We start from the raw sequence: 25633 nt of genomic DNA on the forward strand, positions 1-25633 counted from the left end.
GAGAAGGTGTGAGGAGGGAGGCAAGCCGAAAAAGACTATTTAAGGGTAGGAAGGTGTTTGACACGAAATGAGCTTATATAATCTCCTTGGTAGACAACCTAAGCTTGTAAACCATAGCTATGTCGGGAAGATAATAGGAATACGAAGATTAGTCTACTAAAAAAGGACACTTTTTCCTCTAATATGGTTGCATTTAGGTACAAAGCCAAGTGTAACCAAGGCAACCAAGGCTAATATGTCAACGTTGGATTTATAGGATGATAGTTTATAACCATAATTAGAAAACTACAGCAATTTATATTATATTGTCTTTGGATTTTTAGTTTGATTACATTGACTTCTAGACATACGTTGAGTTTGATCAATTATCTTATCGAAACTTTTAATTCAAAAATGATAAAAAGACACTTAAAAATTATTTAATGATAAAAACACGTTTGATTTATGACATACGTTTGACCAATTCGTCTTGTTTTGATGTTCGATAATATTCAATTCCGTTTTCGTATATGAGATTTTTAATTTTGATTTTGAAAAGATATAAAAACGAAAAAGGTAAAGATAATTTATGCCCGTTTCGAAGCATTTTCATCCCCCCCCCCCCCCCCCCCCCCCCCCCCGCGCCTATAACCAGCCAAGCTTCGCTATTTGTCATCCATGGTGGCATGCCACAGTCACCTCAAAATACCGCATTTCCTGGTTCAAAAAACGACACACAGTCACTTTTATCCGTCTTTGCCATTCTCTTCCCCTCAACAGTCACGTTCAGGCTCAGCCGACGAAAAATACCAGAAACAGAGAGGTCTCATGTGCAAAAAAAACCACCCCCCTACTGGAAAGCCTCGGAGGTGGGCCCAGCCGCTGCTGGTGGGCCACGTGCTGGGCATTATTGGTTGGGGGGACGCGGCCGCAGCCAGCCCAGCCCCAGCGCGCAACGCAACACAAAAGCGCAAGTGAAAACCCCCGCCCCCCACAACGAGACCGACACGTGGGTCCCGCGTTGGCCCGAGGCTTCTCCGGCTTCGGCTGGGCCCACCGGGAGGAGAGGCCCACATGATTGGATCGGGCGCCTTTGTGCCAGCTGGCGTCTGGCCTGGCCCTCCTCCGTTTGACCAAGGGGACGGTTGACTCCTCGGAGTCTGGGGCTTGAAGAGAGAGAAAGCTGCTTCCCTTCGGGCACATGCAACTGTGTAAATCGGTTGCTGTCTATAAGTATATATAGACAAAAAAGAAAACAGATAGCTTATATAAGAAGAGCAGGTATAATAGCAGGCTATAAGTCAGCTATAAATATATTTAAGCAAATAAGAGAGAAGAGAAGTGGGCTACTAATTTATAGCCAGTTACAACACAGATTCTAATACATAATGTGTGTATGACACGTGGAACATGGTAATATATGTTTTGTAGTTAGATATTGTATGAGTTGGCTATAGATGAATTGAAGCTACTAGTTGGCTATACTATTGAACTTGCTCTAAAAGGTTATCTATTTAGTTGTCTATGTAATATTTAATACACATTTTTTCTATGTTTTATTTTGTTGCATGCAATCAATGCATGAAGCTTTTCTCTAAAAAGGATTGCATGTAAGTTGAAAGCACGTGCCCAAGAAGCAGATGAACAAAAAGACAACTTTTATGTTTTAACTAGTAAGTGTGCACGTGGAATCCACGTTGTGAAAATTTATATGTTGTAAAATAGTCGCTTTGTCATTTAAAGTTATACCTTCAGTTTCACAAAATAAAGATATAAATTTATTTAGAAGCCACCAGTATTGTTACAAATATGCATATTTTACAAATTTACCTACGATATCTTTACAAATTTCACCTATGATGATCAACTAATACATTTGGTTGCTTTATTCGAATTAAAATTCTAAATCTCTCACTAACATTTTACTTGTTGGTTGGTTGTGGTTAAAGGAACCATTCTAACTTACACAACATTTGCAAGTAGTAACCAAGTTAAATCCTCATAGTTCAAAAAATTAAGAAAATAAAATGTTAGTGAAAATCAATGTATAATATAATACAAAAGACACCTCAGATGAAGGAAAACAAGTGTATAAAATAAATCAAATACTATGACAAGAAAAGGAGACATCTTTATTAACAATACAATGGTATATTTTCTTGTGAGCGACTCTAACCATTATATTGAAAACCCAATTAGCAGTCCATTGATGGTGATTTTAACTCCCAATTTCTTATTGAGCACAAAAACATTGAATTCATTATGTTGGATATCTGGAACAAAAAAGAAAGAAAAAATATGGTAAGATGGATCTCTTGAGGAGCTTTGATTTAGGTTTATAGTTTAGGTCAGACTGTTTGCCAGAATTCAAATTTTTTTGTCCATTTATAAGAAACTATTGTGCATGCTGAAATTACTAAAATTTATAACCATATCCCAAGTTTGAAGCTATTCTATAATGTAAGCGGGTTGTAGCACCACAGCTTCAATTAACAATCAACTGATCACAAGACCCTTGTTAAAAATCAAGATGTGTGTGTATGTTGGTTTTCATGGTAAATAAATAGTTGGGTCTCCAATCCATGCAATTCATTGCACCACAACCAAAGTTGCAAAACAAATTTGTTGCTACCTCCGTTTCATAATATAAGATGTTTAACTTTTTTGGTTACAACGTTCGACCATTCGTCTTATTTAAAATTTAGTACAAATATAAAAAATGACAAGTTGTGCTTAAAGTATCAAAAAAAAATAAGTCACAAGAAAAATAAATAATATTTTCATAATTTTTTGAATAAGACAAATGGTCAAACGTTATAAGAAAAAAGTCAAACATCCTACAAATATAAAAGATGTGCATGCATTTCTCCGTGATGTAAATTATCTGGATATTCCTGTGATGTAAATGAGCACACATTAAAATTTGAGAGAAAATTGAGCCTAAACAAAAATCAGAAGCATATTATAAAAAAAGGAAATGCATGCATTGATTGAAGAGGAGTACTAACAATGAACTCTGAATAAATGAATGGAATACATGAGAACCAGGATTATAGTGCTAAAAACAAAGATTGACCCTCTTACCGATAACCGCATATTATTTTTGAAGAACAAAAAACACAATATACGAAGATGAAAAATGTACATATTAAAAGATTTAGTACTCTGCCATATCCCGATTACTTGCTGGTTTCCACAGTCTAGAAATCTTCAAAAAAGGGCCTGCTTGTGATTAGTGGTGTTGGTAGGCAGGAGTGATTCTATTACCAACCGCATGTCCAAAACAACTTGGTAATACTTCATTATACAATTTAAGAAAAGTAATATAGATATAGGAGAAACAAGGAAGGTGCTAAAGTATTACACATCGATCATGTAGCTTGTGTTTTAGGAGAAACACAAAACTCAAAACTTGCAGTTTATTTACCGATTATTTTCAAACCCTCTCATTAGCCTCTCCTTGGCCTTTTAGCCACCGTTACACACGTGTATCAGCATATAGAGGCACTAAGGCAATAATATGTACATAGACAAATGTATTGTTATTTCTAGGAGATGTATTACCGTGCAGTATTACGTTGATAGTAGCGTGTTGTTTGTGAGGCACTCTAAAACCAAATAGCCGTAGGCTTCCTTACCCCTGCCGGCAAAGATAAACATAATATGACCAAGTTCTTAAAAATGACTGATGTAATCTAAGATAAAAGTTGAGCTACCGGCCACGGTAATCATGCACGTGCAATGCACATTTTCCCATAGCAAGACACACAGAAAGCATATAAATACACTCGAACTATATTTGTGTTTTCCCCAATGTATAACACATAAAACATAAAAATAAACTTAAGTTCAATAATAATGTGTAATCTAATGCTATATGGCATATATTTATAACTCCATTTTTGATACTTGATGAGAAAGTGCAAAAATATATATACGTCTTACCAGAGCTTGACAAATGATTCAAAGTCTAAAAGCAAGAGAGTTATGGCCTTTAGCAGTTTTCTTGAAAATCTCACTATCTACCTCGAAGAAAAGAACCCCAATACACAAAATTGAAGAAAAGAACATCATTATTTACACGGTAGCTTCCTGTCATCCATAATACTATAACTTCAAAAAATAACCCTCTCAATATCTGCAACCCGCAATACCTTCAAGTTAGCACAGATGTTTGGAGCTGCATTGAAAACCAAAACTAAGCCTAGAGCATCAATATTCTCAAACTGAATCTGTCTATTATAGTGTATAATTTCTACAAAAGAGAATAACGTCACACATATCGGAACAAGACAAATTTGCATAGTTAACCGTTAACATAACCAAACAAATTTGTAAGCCTTCCAAGCATCACCGAATTTCTAAAAAGTTCACTATACAAAACTCCAATACTGAAATGGGTTATATCGATAACTTAGAGCAAAACATCAGGTGCACCACCCTGAATAGTTTAGTCCAAAACTGGGAAGTTGCAGCTCCAGCAACATCCAATGACCTAGGTTAAAAAAGCTAAACCGATAAAAAGTTCGCTACAATTTTTAAGGGGCCAATATATTCATCTGATTGACTTACCATGAACATCTACAGTGTTAATATATTGATTATAGGTTTTAGTAAATGAACAACACAAGGTAATGGTGCTACAGATACGTTGAATTGAAGCACTGCAAGTTACACTCGAAATGTTCCATATAAAAATAAACTTCACTATGATCTTGAATCATTGTTTGCATGGTCATTAATGGGAAATTATTTATTCTAATTATGAGATAAGAAAGCAATACCAACACTCCTGTTGAGAGGGTTCTCATAGGACATAGAAGAGTCATATGCCTGCTAGCTGCCTTTACATAGATTTGGGCTTAAAAAATTAGCATCAACACAGTGTCAATTATTTCGTAGCATGCCTAATAAATATTTCGTAATTTTTGATAGAGCCACACACTATTGGATCACATGTTCAGTACATAACCTCTATAAGACTATAACCAAACAAATTAATACTCGTCTACTTCTGCCAAAGCATTTCACTAATAGAAATTACTCAACTAAATAAAAATAATAAGAACATCCAATAATCTTTTTTATTATTAGACAACACCAGTTGCTAGGGTGTCCTGTTGATTTGCTTAGGTGGTCTAAACATTTTTTTCTGTGTTTCTGCACATTTCTAAACAAAGCTAATATTATTGCCGGCATTATCTAAAAAATAAGATTCGTAGATGTAAGATTTCTTGAAAAAGAGACATAATTTGTGATAGTAAATTAACTATATATCACCTGTAAATTGCGGTATTCATGCAATGGCAATCTATGAAAAATATATGGAACATGCAACTAATTGCAGGTGCAGGCAGCCAACCAACACAATGCCATCTTCACGTTGAATGTATTGTAATGAACATGATCAATTAGCTGATACAAGTTGTCAGTCATGTGATAAATACCGGCAGCGGGCATCGTTTTGGGGGCGGCCAGCGGCGTGGGGGCGGGAGCCGGCTGCGGATGGGAGCGTGGGTGCGGCCGACGGCGTGGGGGCGGGAGCCGACGATGGCCGGGAGCATCGGTGTGGCCGGCGGTGGGCATCGGTGTGGGGGAGGCAAGCGGCGGGCAGAGGCGTGGGGGCGACCGACGATGGGGAAGAGACGACATCCTCCAGAGAGAAGGATTAGTTAATGGCGTGGAGGGCGTGGTTAGAGGATGCATCATGCGTAGGATTGCAAGGAGAGAGATTTCTGATCAATTTGGGTCATTGGATATCTACATCTCATGGTGAAAAATCGATTTAAGTCAATCCTATGTACAATTGTTGGTGGTGGCTATAGAGAAATTCCAACTCCTCCTTTTTATCTTTTTACGGTAGTATAAGTATAGATAATACTCACGTAAAATAAACAATCTTACGAAAATATATATATATAGATAACTATTATCTCACTGCTGTATATGCCCTTCTACCTCGGGCCTCGCCAGCGCTGCTACTCTCTCTCGGTCTCGGTGCGTATGAACCGCTTCGGCCTCCGCCTCCGAGGCAGCGCTCGCGCCGGCGGGGTGCGTGCGCCGCCGGAGATGGATGGCTTGGATTCGAGAAGACCTGTTTGCGTGAGGAGGGCCCGTCAGGACGTCACGCACGCAAGTTGTTGGGCCGTACTTGCGTGGATCGGGTGTCACATGGCCCGATGGGAGATGCTGGGCTGTGGCTGCTGGTGGTCTAGACGTTTTGCATGTGGGACATTTTCAAATGCAAAAAGGCTGGAATTGGGCTGTTCTTTATGTGGAGTCACACAAACTATTGGGCCTTTCGGCCCCGAATGCGCACCCGTTGTTGGGCCGAATTTACAGCGGGTGCTTTAGTGGGTAATCTTGGTGCATTGTGAATTCGTGAATGTTTTTAATTTTATTTAATAAATAATTTACAAAGATATATTTTCATGTTCAAAATTTGCAAATCTAACCTCCTACCGCCCTCCTAGAAGGCAGAAAGATAACGTGGCAGACGGCGGAGAGGGAGTCAGAGACGGGCGATGATAGCGTGGTGGCAATTTTGCAATTTGGCCACTTGCCGCCCGTACAGAGAGCGGCAAGGGAAAAATTGCAAAATTGTCGCCATGCCCGAGAACTTTTCGATTGAACCATGGTTTGATACATATATGTGTAATTGTTTAACTAGCAAAGTACTCATGCTTTGCAATGGTACATCAAATGCTTCGTAGATTCTTTGAGATGAGTAAACTTCTATTCTAGAGATGAAATAAGATATTAATAACATATAGAAAAACTATTTTTAATACTAAAGAACATAGAGTAGTTGGTAAAAAAATAAGACAGATGGTGGGATGACAGATTCACTGTTTCTGCTTTCTTTTAAAGTAGTATAGATTACAAGCACTACCTTAGCGCAGTGGTCATCACCATACGTTACACTCCTGGAAAATATTCTCTTGTCCATCGGACGGCCATCGCCTCTCCCCCAAGCCACCGTCTGTCACGTCGGATTTTAAGCAATACCGCCGGAATTAAGCGGCCGCGGCTTATGGAAATTTTACCAGATTGAGGAATAAGATTGAAAATAATTCAGCAGTTCGTATTTCAAACCCATGCAATCTTACGATATTCCTGTGTTCCTTCAACCGTGAGATCTTATGAAAGGTATATTTTGTCATTCTAACGTGGCTTTTATCTTCAGCATACATGCTTTCAAGTAGTACTAACTTTTTAATGAAAAACAAAAACTAGAACTGCACAGGTCCTTTTAAAAAGGTCATCACAGTGCCAAACAGAGTAGTACCATTGGACATGTTTATTGAATTATTCTTTTTTGTTTGGGATGTCCATTGAATTCATAATCGTCCAAAAATCAAACCCGAAATTTAGGTTAAAGCCCTAATTGAACAACAATAAACTCCACAGTTGACTGCAAGGGTCGCCTAATTGTAATATACATTTTCTAGCTGAAATGACAATTTTGTACGGCGCATCTTCGCACATTAGCGATCACATGGCAGCCATTATTGCTCTAAACTGGTACACAATCGATTTCACGTTTAAATTGGTCCTGGCAGGTGAATCAGGAACGCCTGCACTATTTGTTATTCTTCAGCATTTCTCGGTATTGGTACTCCAGATCCTGCAGTCAGGACTTTGTATGCGTTCTGGATTTGTCTTGTGACGGGACCTATTTTCCCGTCACCAATTTCACGACCATCGATCATTACTACCTGTGTCGTAGAGTAGAATAAATCAGCAACGAAGCATCAGCTATAGGACGGACTGTCACTACTAACAAGTTCATGGTCACTGTGTGTTTGTCATCTCTAAAATATGGCAAACATGAGAACCTTGATAGGAACAGTAGAAGCACTTTATGAAAATAACCTGTGTGGAAGAATAGTAGTAGGTGTAATATAGTCATTTACTAGAGTGACCAAATAATTTGGTTTAGAAAACAGAATTCATGCAGTAAACTAGGAAAACATGAGTGCACTGGAAATATCAACTCACTGGTGTGATTTCACCCATCGTTCCAGTTGTCCACACCTGCATGTGAGAACCCCACAATATCAGTATTCATGTAAATGTTCTGTAAGAAAATATACTATAGTAATTCGTCATGATATAGATAAAGATCTATCAAGTTAAATGTGAAAAATATTAGCATATGCAAACACGGGTCTTTTGTTTTTTTAAGAAAACAATGTATGCCCAACTAGATAATTGTAGTGCTTAATTGAAGCAAGCAAACTATAATTCTGATGGTTCATTTTGTTTGCTCACTTGCCCTGTAAAACAGTGTAACTGGGGTTCTCTGGTTGAGTATATTCAGACCTCTGCTCATAGCATTTTCTCTTCCCCCTACCTTAAAAAGGCAGGGTAACCTCATGTCCTTAAAACAATAAACATATTTTTGACAGCTACAGTTTTTTATCTGAAAAGGCAGCAGGTTTGTTTGCACTAGATAAATATTGACCATGAAATAGAGTGAAACCTCATCTGCAGCATGAAATTCTGATAGACTAATGCGACGTTCATGTAGCACCAAGCTTTCTTTTACCACAAGATCCATGACCTGTTATTTTCATCCAACATGAGAAATGTTAGCATCTGCCAAGATGGCCCTTTTGAGTTTTTCAGAAACGTGTGTTCAACTTGATAATCGCACAATGCTCCATATTAACTGAGACCACAAATTTTCTCTTCCATGCATGTAAAAGGATAGAACATATTTTTTTAGGTCATGATGCAGCAAGACAGGAAAATATATATTCTAAATATAACTGTAGGCATTAGGTAAACATAATGTGTCATTTGCATTGATGTAAAACGAAAAGAAAAAAGAGACAATCAATGCTCTAGCAAAACAAATTAACTCAGTAGGGATTCTAATGGTACAGAGAATTATGATGACTTAGCACTATTGTCTTTCAGATATTTAGAAAATGCCAATGATTCAATAACATCAACATATACAGAAAAAGAGCACAAAAACAGAAGAAACACCTCATATTTAATATGTATCGGGCATCTTTGTCACAGTAAAAAAAATAGTTTCTCTGGTTACGCGCAATACTTTCCAGTACAAACATAGTTGTACAAGTGCATTAGTGTACAATGCAATGTGTATTGCTATAACACTAATTGAAAAATGCAATGGCATGCAATCAGACAAAAACGGTATGAAAAATCTCTTGCATGTCATTCCAATGGAGGGAGATCCAATTTATCAGATTTGTTCTGAATTCTTATAGTTTTCCAATTGGAACCTGATTATACTTACAGTTGCACGTGTAATGCCTGGAAGGCAGTACTCAGCATGAGGTGTCAACACAATCCCCTTCTTAACCATAAACTGAAATTAACATGGTGCCATTTTTAGAAATAAATAGATGATATGAATTATATTGAGGTAAATTTCAAACAAATGCATGATAACAGCCATGTACACTTACAATGTTTGTTGCATTTGTTTCTGATACAAAACCATCTTTATCTAGCATGATGGCATCCTCAGCCTGTGCAAGGTTACCCTCTATCTGCATAGAAGCATTAACAACTAAGTCCTACTGCAATTATTAAGCATCAACAACCAAATCTAAAGGACAAAGGACCTTCGCCAGAATATTGTTGATAAGATTGTTGTGATGAATCTTTGAATCTATGCTCTGAAAAAAAATCATGAGAGCAGCCAAGGTCAATGTTCATTCTCAAACAGAAACAAAACAAGATGTTTCATGAACATTCGAACTGAAATGGAAAAAGAAGCTAAATCATATACATGTTTGTAAATGGATCTTACATTTGGAGAATTACGCCGCGTGGTGGCAGTTACCAACTTTATTCCATGTGAGTTATCATAAACCGGTGGCTTCCACTCCGCAAGAACTGAAAGGACATTCCTTATCAGAAATTAGCATTATTGTACACACTTACCACTCAAATGCTAACTGAATTGGACATCATAGTGTATGCAAGAATTTTCCACAACAAAGTTGTTCAATTTATCAATATCATACCACAAAGTACTCAAAAGTTCCTAAGCTATACAATTGGTCAGTGAACTGGCTATGTAGTTTTACACCAGCACTGCCAGCCAACAGTAGCAGAATTAGATTACCAGAATGGGTACCAAATACCACTGGTGATTAAGCAGCTAAACCTTCACGGCTTCACATTGTCCTACATCATGTCCTTATGCTATAAGGTGGAGAACAGAGAACAATACTTGCCGTTGGCTCACAAAAGCAAGAAGATGGGAATGGGAAATATGAATACCTATCAAGGTGCATCCATAGAGGTTGAAAGCCGGACTCATTCCTGATGTCACCTGAATTTTATTTTATAACTAGTGAATAGAGTGATCAAGCAGGATATGAAACGAAGATGATAAATATATACTGTGGCGCTACCAATGAATCTGGATTCATATTTTACCTTCTTCCCACGGGTGAGTGTAAGCCTTATATGAGCATTATTGAACATTCCATTTGCATTAAGAGTCCTAAAGATAGCATCCTTAATCTGCATGAAACATGAACAAAAAGAAAGTTTAATTCAGGTTCAAATTTCATTACTGGCCCTCAGCGATCATATTTTCATTGGACATACTACTGGTAATATTCGAAACCAAAAGTTAGCAGACGACACTGAACAAGCTGGAATATAAATGCAAAAAGGCACGCAATGACATCAAAGATTCTTAACAAAGATCAATTTGACCTTTCTTGCAATGCAATGAACAGTAAGGATAAAGCAGTCTAGGTCAAATTACCCAATCACGACTGGGAACATTGCTGAAGGCCATAGCTTTTGCAGAATCGAACAACCTAGATAAAACCACAAGGACAGTCTTCTCATAGATAACAAGCAGAAAAAAGAATGGAGATTCAGAAAATAGAGAGATTAATACCACACCTATCCAAATGTTCATCAAGTTTGAACACTTTTCCATCATATATACGTAATCCTTCCCACACAGCATCCCCTCCTTGCACAACTGAATCAAATACTGAAACCTTTACAAGATAAATGGTTAGATGAAAAAGAATGGGAATCACTGCTCAAGCATAACTGTTATAATACCAAGTGCATACCAAAAGTTACATGTCAAGTACCTTTGCACTATCACGGGGCAAAAGCTCATCTCCAACCCAAACAAGAATTTTTTTATTTTCAGGTACTGGAAGAGGAGGATCAGGTAATGTTGGTTGCAGGGATCCTGCTGTTTTGCTTACTTGGCGTTTCAGCATGTTGTAGAAAGGCAAGCTTTGCTCAAGCAGATCATAAAAGGCAAATGGAAAAGTCTGAAATCAAGTAGAGTTAGTTGATTATAATTAAAATCTGTACCTATTGTTTCACCAGATCTAGAAAAAATGAACTGCATCTCGTTAGGATGTTAAAGGTAACTTGTTTGATAGGTCTGCCGCTCAATAACTCTCAACTTTTTTACACTAAATAGATATATTGTTAGAATAGTCATTCATCTAACAGGTCAATTCTTTTCAAATCAGGTGTTTCACATTTGATGACACCTACATGAAGCAGCATGGGTAGGTATAAAATGTTCCTTTTGAACCATGGGTAGGTATCATAATCTATTCAAGGACAAGGCAGAAGAATCTATCTGGTGAAGTGGTGAATAAATTGGCCTTTTTCGTGCTTTCAGATTAGCCATGTATACATGTCTGCTTTGTTTTTCTTAGTTCAGTACAGACCTGCCCAGTACCGTTGCACTGATCTATTATTATTTATTCTAAAAGTTATTTCTTCAAAACAAATATCCCTATAGTTTTCAGGTTCTCAAAAAGTTACCGAGCACGAACCATGAAATATTCAATACAATGGTGAAAAAAAGTACTTGTGAAAAATTAAATGGGAAGATCTAGAAATTTAGCAGAATGATCAAGCTATCCAAATGAAGATATGCATGTACAACACTTCAGATACCCTTCAACTAAGGTAAGGTGTTATCTCCAACCATCAGATTTCCGTACTTTAGTAAAAACACAATTGTTTTACAATATCCAAGTGCATTTTCTGCATGCAACCCTATTAAATGCACATGTAACTCCCTGCAAGATTGCCATGTTGCTCTAGAAGACCTTTGTTCTCTGTCTATGCCAATACAATACCTTGATAAATAGAAAATTTGGATAGCAACTTTGCAGAAACCTCAAAAATATATGCTGAGAACCGAAAGAATTTTTTTTATGTAAGCTTACCAAAGGATAATGACGGGGCATAGAAAAACCCGTAGACTTGTGTACACTCCTATACCACCAGGGAGCCCAAATGCCATCAAAGTCCTTGGGGCCTGCTTCCCATCTAAAAAGGAAAATATAATTGCAACTGAACTAAGAAAGAACATACATTTGAATCTTGGTGCCCTACCATACGTGTTATGTGCATACTTAACAACAGTAGATATAACATGGTTACCATGTACAAGATACTAACTTGAGCATCTGTGGCTGGAAAGGAATACGTAGAGCCTCACATAGTCCACCCAAGACAACCTGCACATGAAGAACAAACAAGCAATTTGCACATGGAACACATGAATTGAGACAATATCATACTATTAGAAATTACCTCAAGCATTTAAATTTTTAATCTAATAATTACAAAAGGTCATTTCAGACCCCCATGGTTTCAAAAATTGAAGATAATTTGAACTTCATTTTTTTACTAGTGTAATATAACGTAGACTAATTGCTTGAGAACAGCAATGCCATGCCCTTCAAAGCAGCTCACTACAATATAATGGCTGTAATACTCAATTACCCATACAATATTTAAATAAAGTGAATAATTTTCACAGTAATAACATCATTGAATATCCAATAATATATATACCTCAGGATCCCGTAGTAGATCATCTGCATCTATGACAGGCGGCGGGCTCCCAAGCTCACACAATTCACTGTATATTGAGACAAGTTCTGCTATGCCGAGCTCAAAGAATGATGGTGGGACGACTTTGCCAAATGATGGCTGACATAAGTTGAATGCTATTAGCAGGAGGAAATATATGCAAAATACAAAACATCATGGGGAGTGAAAGGCAACTATGGACAGCAAAGCATCCGAGGGCTGTGTGACTTGACAAGTGAGCAAAGAATGCATGTTTATATGTAACATTGAAACAAAATGTAGTAAAATAAATACCAGGATATTTAGAGGGCTGCGTATCAATATGAAATGTTTTCCCTTTTTCATCAGGTCACTTGACAAGTTAGGGAGGCGCTGCTTTGAGATGTGCTACATACAAAAGATTAAGAGATCAATGTACCGATACATTTATAAAGCTGCGAGCAACATTCAGAAAAAAGATCTACCTTGCAGTAACGAAATTTCGTCTTCCCAGGCCCAAAAATGACTTCACTAATAACTTTGTTACCATCAGGATCCTGCACTGGAAGTACTCCTAGTGACTCCATTATACACAAGGCACATGCTCCAGGTATATTGGATATTGGAGCATATAATTTATGGTAACATTGCAAAACTATTTTTAAAAAGTAAAAGCACACAGGAGTATGGTGCGCTACATTATTTTCAAAACTGAAATGGAAATAAACAAATGGACACACTGAGAACATTTGACAACTACTTTGATGTGGTAATTTATGAAGCAGGATGCTGATACAAATGCTGCAGCTTAAAAGCTTGATGCCAAAAGCACCTCCCCCCACCATCTTTCAATAATCTCATGAGTCATTTACCATTTTAGATTAACCATTGGATTAACCATTTGCGTTCAGGTTCAGGCGACTGCTACATTAGATTAAGCATTGGAGTAGAAGTAGTAATGATCACCAAACCATTCCTCAAGATTTACCATTTTAGACAGAAGCTCCTGGCGATACGGCCTGTCGACGTCCGTGACACGCAGGAAATTAGCGTAGAGGGGCTCGTCGAGCACCTCCATGTCATCCCTCTATGACCAACCACAAAACCACAACAGGAAACAAAAACGAAAAACAAAATCTCAGAAACCGAAATGCAGCTGGGTGGTCGGTCGACTGGGGTCGCCGCCGCCCGCGGCGGGAGGGGGAGGCGGCACCTGCGCGAAGGAGTACATGAGGCTGGTGCTGAGGGAGCGCGGCGCCGACCACGCGTGGATCACCACCGGCTCCGGCTCCGGCTGCGCCGCCGCCATCCGTCGCTCGGAGATGAGGAGGATTCGGGGGTGGAGCGGAATGGAATCCCCCTCTTCTCTCGCGGAATTGATGGGGATTCGGAGATTAATTAATAATAATATTGGAGTACTAATTACAGTGGGATATTATATAAATTTATTAGAGGAGGGAAGCAAGAGCGCAGTGGTTGATGATGGTAGTGGCAGTGGGTGGCTGGTCCGGTCCAGTGCGGCCACGTTGGACTACTTCATCACCGTCACGGCCGTTACACGAAGGAGCTGACGTGGCCATCCCCTTTGGCCGGTGGCAGTGAGAAATTGCAATTCTCAAAACTGGGTTTCCTAAGAATGTCACTCCAAGTGTTGGCTGACACATTTAAAATGTCAGTTCGAACACGGAATCACCGTTTGTCTCGCCCTGTCTACCACTACGCTAGCTTGTCCACTATAGAGTGAATGAGGTGATTTAATATGATATGTGGGTCTTATATTTATTATTTTTTTGGTTCATTGGATTTACACGTCGGTGCCACGTAGAATTAAAATCGCTTTGAAAGTGATAGTGGGTAATTTATCTGGTATGAATACTTAAAGGTGTAAAGAATTCATATTTTCTCTTTGGTTTAATAATATGTGAAGTTTCGTATCACAATCTACCTTGATCTTTTTTAAAAAATAATAATACTTGATTTAATACGAAGCTTAAGTAATAAAATCTAGTTCTAAATGCAATTCACTCTTGATCGATTGATTTTGATTGGTCTGGTAAACGTGCTTCCTGCCCATTTGGCACCAGGACGCCCTGCTCTTGTCTGCCGTTGGTGCTGTGGCTATTGATCGAGTTGATCGGTTTGGTTCTGCTACAAGCTATAGGGAGTGTGAAACTGCAGTCTGATCGGGTTGACGTAGTATATTCGTTTCAAAATAAAAGCATTTTTAGTTTGCTCAGTAAAAACTAAGCAGATGTCTGTATTCATTTCAAAATATAAGTATTTTTAGTTTGTTTAGTAAAAACTAAGTAGATGTTAAAGATCCCATTTTATTTGCTTAAGTGGTTAATTTTTTATTTTTTAACTACGAAATCATTGAGATGATTGAAACCATGAAAATCGGTACCGAAATGATTACATTATGGTACAAAATTTGAATAATAGAAATGTTTATATTTTGGAACGGATGAACTCATTAACCGTGGATATATTAATTCTATCTTGCCTCCTCCGCCTTTTATTGTCCAATCTAGCTTACACTAATTCCAATTTCTGGATAGTTAATTAGCTTCATCTGGTCTATTGGCTAAATCTCCCATCAGGTCTGGCATTTTCTTACATCTAGATTTTAGGGCTTATTCGGTTCACAGGATAGGAAAAGTGTAGGAAAAGGAAAAAATGTATATGTAAAACAGAGGATTGAAAAATATAAAATTATAGGTTGAGGGCTTGTTCGGATTGATGATTGTAAAAAAATAAATATACCACAAATTTTAATTAGTGCAATTACAGTGAAAGCATGCAACTAGCTGGCAGATTAGGCTTAGCCGTTGGAGCATCACTTATTAATGGAGCTAAAATCATGCTTTTCATCGATCTTCGTGCACAGGAATTGAAACCATCAGGTCCGAGTGGATTTTTGTCTTAATGTACTTTTCTTCTAGGAACTGTAGCAAAGGAAATATTCCTTTGATATTCCTGTGATCAATTTGGGGGGGCTAAATAAACGGATAGGAAATATTTCCTATCTATAGTCTTACTCCAGCAATCTTTCAAAATACCTTAGAGCATCCCAACAGCTCATTTAAATTTGGTCATTCATATCTTTATTTAGATGATCATCTAAAGTAATTTTATCTTTCATATCTCTTTGTACTCTAGCAGATCATCCATATATAACATCCTCCATATCTCTTTGGAGCATGGAGATAAGAATATATAAATATAGAGTTTCTCTTTTCTGATATAGATGACATCTAAAAATAAAAATAAAGAATGTGATAGCTTTTCTGTTGGAGCTCTACTTTTACCCTTTATTCTCTATTTTTAGGATAGATAATGGGATAGGAGAGATGTGAAGGATGCTGTTCGATCCAAATAAGCGCTTACTTTACTTACAGGAAGATGCTACCGAGCGTTTTGTTCTGAATCGTGTGAGCCGCGTTTTTTAGGAGAACAAACAAGCATTTACGTGTTCAGCCTGTGGATGTGAAAGTTCAGTAAAGGTCAACTTTTATATAAACATAAACGAACTGGCTATTAATGATTAAAAAATAATTTATGGATAAAATTTATATATATATTTTTAAAGCACGGACTGAAAAATAAATTACGATAAAAATACTCCAAAGTCAACTCTAATTTTGGCTTATAAGCATAAACAAATGTGAAAAGACGAGACATAAACCTTAATTACTGTTGACATTAGAAATGATCAAAAGCCATTGCGTTTTCTAGAAAGAGAGGAACAATATAATCTTGGTACTGAGTTTTTTGAGTGTTGATATAGGTACTTGGATTGGAGCGAACGGAGCGGCTTCTGCCGATTGGTACAACATTTACTGTTGTTGGTGAGGTAATTCTAAGTTCATCGATTCCGTTAATTCGTCAGTTTGTTGGCAGAGTTGTGAAAATTTTCTGTTTGATCAAGCACATGTTTTCGAACAGGCTTGTAAAGATCGTCAAAACGGAACAGTTATGATTAAACGGCAACGAGAAGTTGGAAGGTTTTAACTTTTAAGTTTCACGGAGAAGCCTGGATTAAATTATGATAGACGTACATATCTAGCTTTAGTTATCCCGAAAATCTAGTTGGTAAATTTGATCTACACGTGGGATCGATCAAACTCAAAGTACGAATAAAATTAGAGCTTGACTACAGTATTCTCTGCGGTTTAGTATTCTACCATAACACCTAATAAAATTATGGGTTAATTAGATCCATGCAACGGTAAATTTTACGGTTTCAAAAAACACTATTACTATCCATGAAAAATACCATTACTATTCATAAAATTATATACGTGCCATTGAAATTTTGTTAAATTGCAACCATACCACTTCCGTCACATTTTCCATCACCTGCTGCGTTGGATGAACCGGTTCGTCACCATGCTTTCCCTCGTGGACGACAACAACAACAAGAACTCAAGGTCAGGGAAAGCAAGCTCTCAACAATGGCGTCAATGGTGGATGGATGTAGGGTGGGCTGCTTGCTTGGAGAAGACGGTGTCGTAGACCTTGGAGTGGGCCTTCCAGTCGGAGTGGATGGTGTAGCGCTTGCCGCAGCGCTCGCACTTCCACTTCTTCTCGCCGTGCTTGCGGCAGAAGTGCTTGTTGATGCCGATGAGGTCGCCCAGCGCACGGCTGTGGTGCATGCACGACGACTCCGGGGCTCCGGGCACACGTACACCCGCTTCCGCGGTGGCTTGCCGCCAGCGCCAGCACCGCACTGCCGCAGCTTCCACGGCATGTTGTGCCCTCGCCGGTGCAGCTGCAGGTTCTCGTCTCGCTGGAAATCCTTGCTGCAGATCTCGTAGACGAACTGGTTCGTCGCCAGTGCTGGAAGACGACCATCTCTCAACGCCGTTGGTAGATGAAAGAAGAAGGAAGAAGACGGAAAAGCAGCAGTTTGGATAGAAAAAGTAACGGAAGTGGTATAGTTGTAATTTGATAAAATTTAAATGGCACATATACGATTTCGTGAATAGTAATAGTATTCTTTGAAACCGTAAAATTTATAATGGTATGGATCTAATTAACCCTAAAATTATTGGGTGCTCTCCTCATTATGGATCATGTCTTGTGTTTACTGCTCACATATATGCTAGATCTCTTTGGTTTGGAGGATTTTAGAAACTGATTTTTTTTGAAAATTCTGTAAAATTTGTGCTTTCCGAATTTGTATTATGTCATTGTCAACCGCGGATACGGAGGCACTATGGCAGTGATATTTGCGTTCTCCGGTGGTTTCCTTCTTGCGTGCCATGCACTGCTGCGATCGAGATCGACCATGGCCAGGAATTTTATTCTTTCAGGGATGTGTCTCCAAAGCTATTATTTCGTGTTCATGAAAAGAGTCAAAGTTGGACGGTTTCAGTATTACTGTCTCTATTTCATAATATATGTTTGATTTTTTTTACAACGTTTAACCATTCGTTTTACTTAAAAATTTAGTATAAATATAAAAAATGATAAATCGTGCTTAAAGTTCTTTTGACAATAAAGCAAAGTCACAAACAAAATAAATCCTATTTTCATAATTTTTGACAAAGACAAATGATCAAATATTGTAAGAAAAAAGTCAAACATCTTATATTATGAAACGGAGGTAGTATATTTTATTGAGAAAACGTAGGGCTATTAGAAAAGGAAAAGAAAACTAAGATCTCGCCAATTTTGTCGCTTGTGAGTTTGCTTGATGATTAGATTAAATGCATGCGTGGTATTGTGGTACTATAAGATAAGATCTGGCCAATTTTGTCAGGGACATTTAACTTTTTGCCACTTTTAAAATTAGATGATAATATAATTACCGCTCACTGTTTATAATATGTGGACTTTCATGTGTATATGACATACGTGGGTTTAATAATAAATCTGTTACGACCAAATGAAAGAGCGGTAAAAAGTTAATTACTCTATTTTGTCGCTGCGCTACTAGATTATGTATTTTAATTGTGAGTTTGAGATGCCATCTTCGCAAATGCCCAGTTCGAAGTTGTTTTGGTTGATTTCAATTGTGGGATGTCATTTTCCTTGTTTCGCACAATGATGTGCTTATGATGGTTAGTGACAGATCGAAATCTCAAATCTTGGATGCTTGACAGAAATCTTTCACACTGTCTAGAGTTTTTCTTGTATTTGATTTCATCATCTCCGAAACTTTTATTCTTATGCTACACCAAACATTAACATTCTCCGCTTGCGGACACTTGTCACTTGAGCTGCTCTATGCCATGCACACATCATGCTCTTTCACGGATAAATGAACGTTCAATTTGTCAAACAATAATATCCCAAACTGCCAGGATATTCTTTATGAAAAATTTCCATGATTTTATTTTTGGCGAAAGTTGTTGGAAATATGATCACATTTCAGCATATTTTAATCCAAAATAAAAAGACAATAGGCATGACAATTATAGGAAATAATATGAACAGAACATGTAGCAACATGCTTAATATATGATAAGCACAAGCATCCATTTGATCATAATATAGCAATGAAACCATTGCTAACAGGCATTCTATAACAATAAACAGAACGGAGGAGAATGTAGTAACCCTGAAAATGGCCCTCCGCTAGTGTTTGAGGCAGTACTGCCTCCGTTGGTGTTGTTGTTCCTATTGACGTTGCCGCCGTCGTCGTGCGCGCCGCCACTGTCACCGTGCGCGCCACCGCTCTGGCTCCCGTTCCCGTCAGTCGACATGGTGCAGTGAGCAGTCGTGCAAACACACTCCCCAAAAACCTTAGCACCCGCCTATCCGAGCAGGTACCCTGGCAAGAGGGGTTCCGGAGGCCTGCTCGTTCCAAACTCTCGTGCGCGCAAGAGAACAGAACTGGGGAGACAGAGGTGGCGCAAGAACTCGAGAAAACCAGGGAGGAGCAAAAGAATGGAGAGGAACTTCTCTTGCCTCGGGAAGAAGAAGAAGCAAAAAGGAAACCCGAATCCACGTCCCCGGAATTCGAAATTCTTTCCTTCAATTCCCAGCCGTTGCAAAAGGAAGGGGCGGGCGGGCACCGCGGCTGGACGAGCCGACGCCGATGCCACGTCCTGGACCGAACCGGCCGGCCGGCGCGCGTGTGGCGGTCTTCCTACCGTCTCAACTAGTCAACGGAGAGTCTCACTAACTTCTCTATTTAAGTTGAGCTTCTCCACTTTAAATCTCCAAGGTGGTATTATTGTCTCCACCATTCATTATGTGCTAGTGGAATTTTAATTAACTCTAATTGCGTCTAGTCCATTTTGATTAACAATCCCTACCAAAGTTCATAGCCCACAAGAAAAGTTCTCAAGACTTATCTTGTTTATTATACCAGTGTTTCGGTGAAGACTGTTAAGTTGAACTTTCACCTAGGTAAAGAGCTACACCAGACCACAACTGAATAATAGACTATGCCTTGAATTGTCAGTCTTGTGCGGTCGGATTTTACTCAGAACCTTTACTGATACTAGGCTGCCGTCTGCATCCCCTCTTGTTTGGAGCATATGAGTCAAACTCCATGCCATTTCATGAGTATGTAGAGATTACCCAAATCTCATAGACTGTTATTAGCAGTCGAACTTATATAGGTGTGTTCCTTATAAGATGTTCTATAGGTCAACATCTCTGCTTTGAGAAAAGCCATTCGGATCATATTAAAGCATAAGCCATCTTACCATACAGAGTAGAAGTAAAATACACTATGGAAATGAGTCCTTTCAAGGGTCTTTTCTCTCAGTTATACAACAGCTTGTCTCACCATCCAAATTTACGAGATCTTTGATCACAATGGATAGGTTTCCACTATTGTGCAACTTTAAGTGGGTCTCAAACACATTTCCCTTGATGCATTGTCTATCACATTACGTGATAGTCTCTTGGTAAACTGATCTGCCAGATATTTAGCTGTCTGAACATAGTCCAGTGCTATCACTCCGGAGTTTTTCTGTTTCCTAACAGACTTCAGTCTTCTTTTTACATGCCTAGATGATTTCATGTTGTCCTTTGAATTGTCCACCTTAATAATCACTGTTTGATTATCACAGTTCATTAGAATTGCTGGTACTGATTTTTCAACCACCGGCAAATCCATCAGGAGTTTACGAAGCCACTCGACCTCAACTGTGGCAGTATCTAGTGCTATGAGTTCTGCTTCCATTGTTGACCTTGTTAAGATGGTCTGCTTGCAAGACTTCCATAAAACAGCGTCACCTCCAAGTGTGAACACATATCCACTTATGGCCTTTATCTCATCAGCATCAGATATCCAGTTAGAGTCACTATACCCTTCTAGTACTTTTGGGTACCCAGTATAGTGAATGCCAAAATTGATTGTCCCTTTTAGATAGCGCATAACTCTTTCTAGAGCCCGCTAGTGATCATCTCCCGGATTTGAAACAAACCGGCTCAGTTTGCCAATAGCAAATAAGATGTCAGGCCTTGTTGCACTAGCTAAGTACATCAATGAGCCAATGATTTGGGAGTATCTCAACTGATCCCTTGCTATCCTTCGGTTTTTCCTTAATAGCACGCTAGGATCATAAGGAGCAGAAGCTGGCTTGCGGTTACTAAACCCAAAGCGATTCAAGATCTTGTCCACATAATGAGATTGCACAAGTGTAATCCCACCCTCATCTCCTCTCAGTAGCTTAATGTTAAGAATAACATCAGCCACTCCCAAGTCCTTCATTTCAAAGCTTTTAGACAGAAAGTCCTTAACCTCCTTAATCACATTGAGGCTGGTTCCAAAGATCAATATGTCATCGACATATAGACACAAGATTACTCCCCCTCCCCTACCATAGCGATAGTACACATATTTGTCAGCTTCATTCACAACAAAGCCAGTAGATGTGAGTGTTGTGTCAAACTTCTCATGCCATTGCTTAGAAGCTTGCTTGAGGCCATACAAGGATTTCAACAATTTACACACCATTCCCTCCTGGCCTTCTAGTACATAGCCATCTGGTTGATCCATATAGATCTCCTCCTCTAGCTCTCCGTTTAGGAAAGCAGTCTTAACATCCATCTGATGGATGAGAAGACCATGACAGGCTGCCAGAGCTAACAGTACCCTAATCGTGGTCAAACGAGCAACTGGTGAGTAACTATCAAAGAAGTCCTCGCCTTCCTTCTGGGTATAACCCTTGGCCACAAGCCTTGCCTTGTACTTTTCAATTGTACCATCAGGTCTAAGCTTCTTCTTGAAAACCCATTTGCATCCAACAGGCTTGCACCCATATGGACGCTCAACGACTTCCCAGGTACCATTAGACATAATAGAATCCATCTCACTGCGTACCGCTTCCTTTCAATAGTCAGCGTCAGGAGATGAATATGCCTTTTCTATGGTTCTTGGAGTATCATCTATGAGATATACAATGTAGTCATCTCCAAAAGATTTTGCAATCCTTTGTCTCTTACTCTTTCGAGTATCTACAATGTTATTCTCCTCGGGATTTTCCTCAATAGTTTGATCATCATGTTCTATTGATTCAAAGTGCTCACGGGATGTAACAGGTTCTTGACTAGAAGTGCTAGATGTACCCTTCATGGGAAATTCATTCTCAAAAAATGTAGCATCTCTGGACTCAAAAATTATACCTACACGCATGTCTGGTACACCAGAGTTTACTATTAAGAATCTATAACCCACGCTGTGGATAGCATAACCAAGGAACACACAGTCAACGGTTTTTTTTTTCAAGTTTTCGCTTTTTGACAATATGTACATTCACCTTTACCAAACAGCCCCATGTACGTAGGTAGGAGATATTTAACTTCTTCTTTTCCCATTCCTTGAATGGTGTTACTTCCTTGTGCTTCATTGAAATTTTATTCAGGACATGATAAGTAGTCAAAATTGCCTCACCCCACCATTTCTTAGATAGTCCCGCGGTATCTAACATGGCATTCACCATCTCAGTTAAAGTGCGGTTCTTTCTTTTGGCAACCCCATTTGACTGGGGTGAATAGGGAGGTGTCCTCTCATGAATAATTCCAAGCTCTTCGCAAAATGATGTAAAATCATTGGAAAAATATTCTTCACCTCTACCAGACCTCAACCGTTTGATTTTTCTCTCTAATTGGTTTTCTAGCTCAGCCTTATAAATCGTAAAGTAATGCAGTGCTTCAACTTTTGATTTTAGCAAATACACATAGCAAAATCTAGTGCAATCATCTATCAGTGTCATGAAGTATTTCTTTATGCCTTCAGTCAACACACTGTCCATTTCACACAAATCTGAATGAACAAGTTCTAGAGGTGCCAAATCCCTCGCCTCTGCTGCCTTGTGAGGCTTGCGAGGTTGTTTCGACTGAACACAAGTATGTCACTTAGAACCTTTGGCTAAAGTGAATTTTGGAATTAAACTCATGTTGGCTAAGCGCATCATACAACCGAAATTCATATGACAGAGTCGCGAATGCCACACATTGGACTCATCATTCTCACAAATATAATTCACAACTTTATTATTACACATATCATCCAAAGAAAAGCGGAACAAGCCTCCGCTGTTATAGCCTTTACCAATAAAAGTTTCATATTTTGAAACAACACATTTATTCGACTCAAACACAAGACTAAAACCATCTCTACACAGTAGAGAGCCACTAACTAGATTCTTCTTTATTGAAGGGACATGCTGCATGTTCTTGAGTTGCACGGTCTTTTCCGAAGTAAACTTCAGATTGATCGTACCAACACCATGAACAGCCGCAAGTGACCTGTTTTCCATCAACAAGGAGGAACCTCTCCTGACCTGGTAAGAAGAAAATAAGGAAATGTCAGCACACACATGAATATTAGCACCAATATCAATCCACCAATCAGGTGAATGAAAAACAAAGAAAACTGTAGGTAAAAGATTACCATACCCCAATGTTCCTCCGCCCTCGCTAATGACCATGTTGGCAGCCTTCTTGTCCTTGCGATCATGACAGTTCTTGGCCCAATGCCCAGGTTTACCGCACACAAAGCAGTCACCCTTGGCCTTTCCCTTGCCTTTCTTCTTAAAGGCAGTAGTGGCGTTTGGTTTGACGTCAGGCTTGACTTTCTTCTTGTTGTTGTGGGGTGTATGAGGGTTCTTCTTCTGCACCAAATTGGCGCTACAACCTCGCTCAACCTTTTTGCCTTTGCTGTCTTTTGCTCTTGCCTTCTCCTCAACACCCAAAAAGCCAATGAGATCAGTAACACTGAACTCCTGTCTCCTGTGTTTTAGAGAGGTAGCAAATTCTGACCAAGAGGGTGACAGCTTGTCAATAATGCCACCAGCCACAAACTTATCAGGCAACTCACAGCGGTTGTTCTCAAGTTTCTTTGCCAGCATCTGAATCTCATGAGCCTGTTCTACTACAGAACGATAATCGACCATTTTGTAGTCATAGTACTGCTCCATGACATACAGCTTACTGTCGGCGTCGGAAACTCCAAACTTGGCCTCAAGTGTATCCCACATCTCCTTCCCCGAAGGCATATGCATATACACGTCCACTATGTTGCCGGCCAGTACACTGATTAATGCCCCACGAAACATGCAATCCGTCGACTCAAATTTGAAAATAACCTATAAATTATGAATACAACATGTAGCAACATGCTTAATATATGATAAGCACAAGCATCCATTTGATCATAATATAGCAATGAAATCATTGCTAATAGGCATTCTATAACAATAAACAGAACGAAGGAGAATGCGGTATACCCTGAAAATGACCCTCTGCTGGTGTTTGAGGCAGTACTGCCTCCGTTGGTGTTGTTGTTCCCGTTGACATTGCCGCCGTCGTCGTGCGCGCCACCGCTCTGGCTCCCGTTCCCGTCAGTCGACATGGTGCAGTGAGCAGTCGTGCAAACGCACTCCCCAAAAACCTTAGCATCCGCCTACCTGAGCAGGTACTTTGGCGAGAGGGATTCCAGAGGCCTGCTCGTTCCGAACTCTCGTTCCGAAGGCCACTTTAAATCTTTAGGATGGTATTATTGTCTTTACCATTCATTATAGGCTAGTGGAATTTTAATTAACTTTAATTAAGCCTAGCCCATTTTGATTAACAAAAGTTAGAGGTGGAACCAGTGATTTATTAAGCCTAATGCTCAACAATAGAGTATAGATTTTTTAGATAAATTTTAACTAAAATATAGTAATTTTCAAATACAATTTTTTCGCCGGACGTCGGGCTCAAGCCTAAACCGCTCCACACATGATTCCGCCCATGGTGAAAGTATTCAGTGATTGATCTCAGATGCAAGAGGTGAAAGCTGTTATATTCAAATTGCATTAAAGTGTACAAATACAGTGTAAAATTAAAGTATCGAGGATAGATTATATTCTAATGAACCAGCTGATCTTATGCCGACAGGATTACAAAATACATACTACTAGTTTCTAGGCCTACAAGTTGTTGTCAATTGTGAATGCTCGTACAAAAAATGCAACTAAAGGAGACACTTTTGTTGTCTTTCTTCTCGTGGAGAAGAGAATGTGATGCCATTTCTCGTCGGTTCATGCATGATCTGGCTTGGCTTTTTTAGTATGTGCGCTGGGTATCTCAAGAAAAATAAATCAAAGGAAGGATGCAACCTAATGCTTGTTCCATTTAAGGATGGCTATGGATGTAGTAATTTAAAACCCAAAATATGTTTCACCATAAAATAGTATTCAATTCATTTAATTAGAATTAATTCTAAAATACCAGCGGGTCGACCGATGATATCGCTGGTTCCATTCGTTTCACTTCACCTTCAAGCTAATGGAGTGTTTTGCCTATATAAGCACTACGAGTTCAGGCTCCGCTTGCTGCAATTGAGGTTTGTGCAGGACAC

General features: G+C 38.9%; 1 protein-coding gene and 1 long non-coding RNA gene across 2 annotated transcripts; both read right to left on the reverse strand.

The window, feature by feature from the left end:
• Positions 1-2018: 2018 nt before the first annotated feature.
• Positions 2019-5785, reverse strand: LOC107303857. Its single transcript, XR_001549822.2, has 3 exons — positions 5427-5785; positions 3544-3619; positions 2019-2252 (listed from the first exon to the last, which is right to left on the reverse strand). It is a non-coding gene; the product is annotated as an uncharacterized LOC107303857 (long non-coding RNA).
• A 1463-nt stretch (positions 5786-7248) lies between these two features.
• Positions 7249-14219, reverse strand: LOC102706644 (branched-chain-amino-acid aminotransferase-like protein 1). Its single transcript, XM_006651336.3, has 19 exons — positions 14039-14219; positions 13814-13912; positions 13311-13382; positions 13141-13233; positions 12829-12966; positions 12430-12488; positions 12195-12297; positions 11088-11276; positions 10888-10988; positions 10745-10799; positions 10408-10494; positions 10249-10300; positions 9773-9858; positions 9585-9638; positions 9426-9509; positions 9254-9325; positions 8465-8545; positions 7981-8016; positions 7249-7697 (listed from the first exon to the last, which is right to left on the reverse strand). The coding sequence occupies exons 1-19, from the start codon at positions 14132-14134 to the stop codon at positions 7569-7571; spliced, it is 1686 nt and encodes a 561-aa protein (XP_006651399.2). The 5' UTR covers positions 14135-14219; the 3' UTR covers positions 7249-7568.
• Positions 14220-25633: the final 11414 nt, after the last annotated feature.

Source organism: Oryza brachyantha, chromosome 3 (assembly GCF_000231095.2).
Source record: "Oryza brachyantha chromosome 3, ObraRS2, whole genome shotgun sequence".
NCBI classification, from domain to species: domain Eukaryota; kingdom Viridiplantae; phylum Streptophyta; class Magnoliopsida; order Poales; family Poaceae; genus Oryza; species Oryza brachyantha.

Bases quoted from the DNA above. Each gene is read 5' to 3' on its own strand.
- LOC102706644 (XM_006651336.3), bottom strand. From the start codon at position 14,134: ATGGCGGCGGCGCAGCCGGAGCCGGAGCCGGTGGTGATCCACGCGTGG. The intron at 10,495-10,744 runs GTAATTTGACCT...TGTTTCATGCAG, and splicing joins ATGTTCCCAGTCGTGATTGG to ATTAAGGATGCTATCTTTAG. The intron at 10,301-10,407 runs GTAAAATATGAA...AATAAAATTCAG, and splicing joins CACTCACCCGTGGGAAGAAG to GTGACATCAGGAATGAGTCC.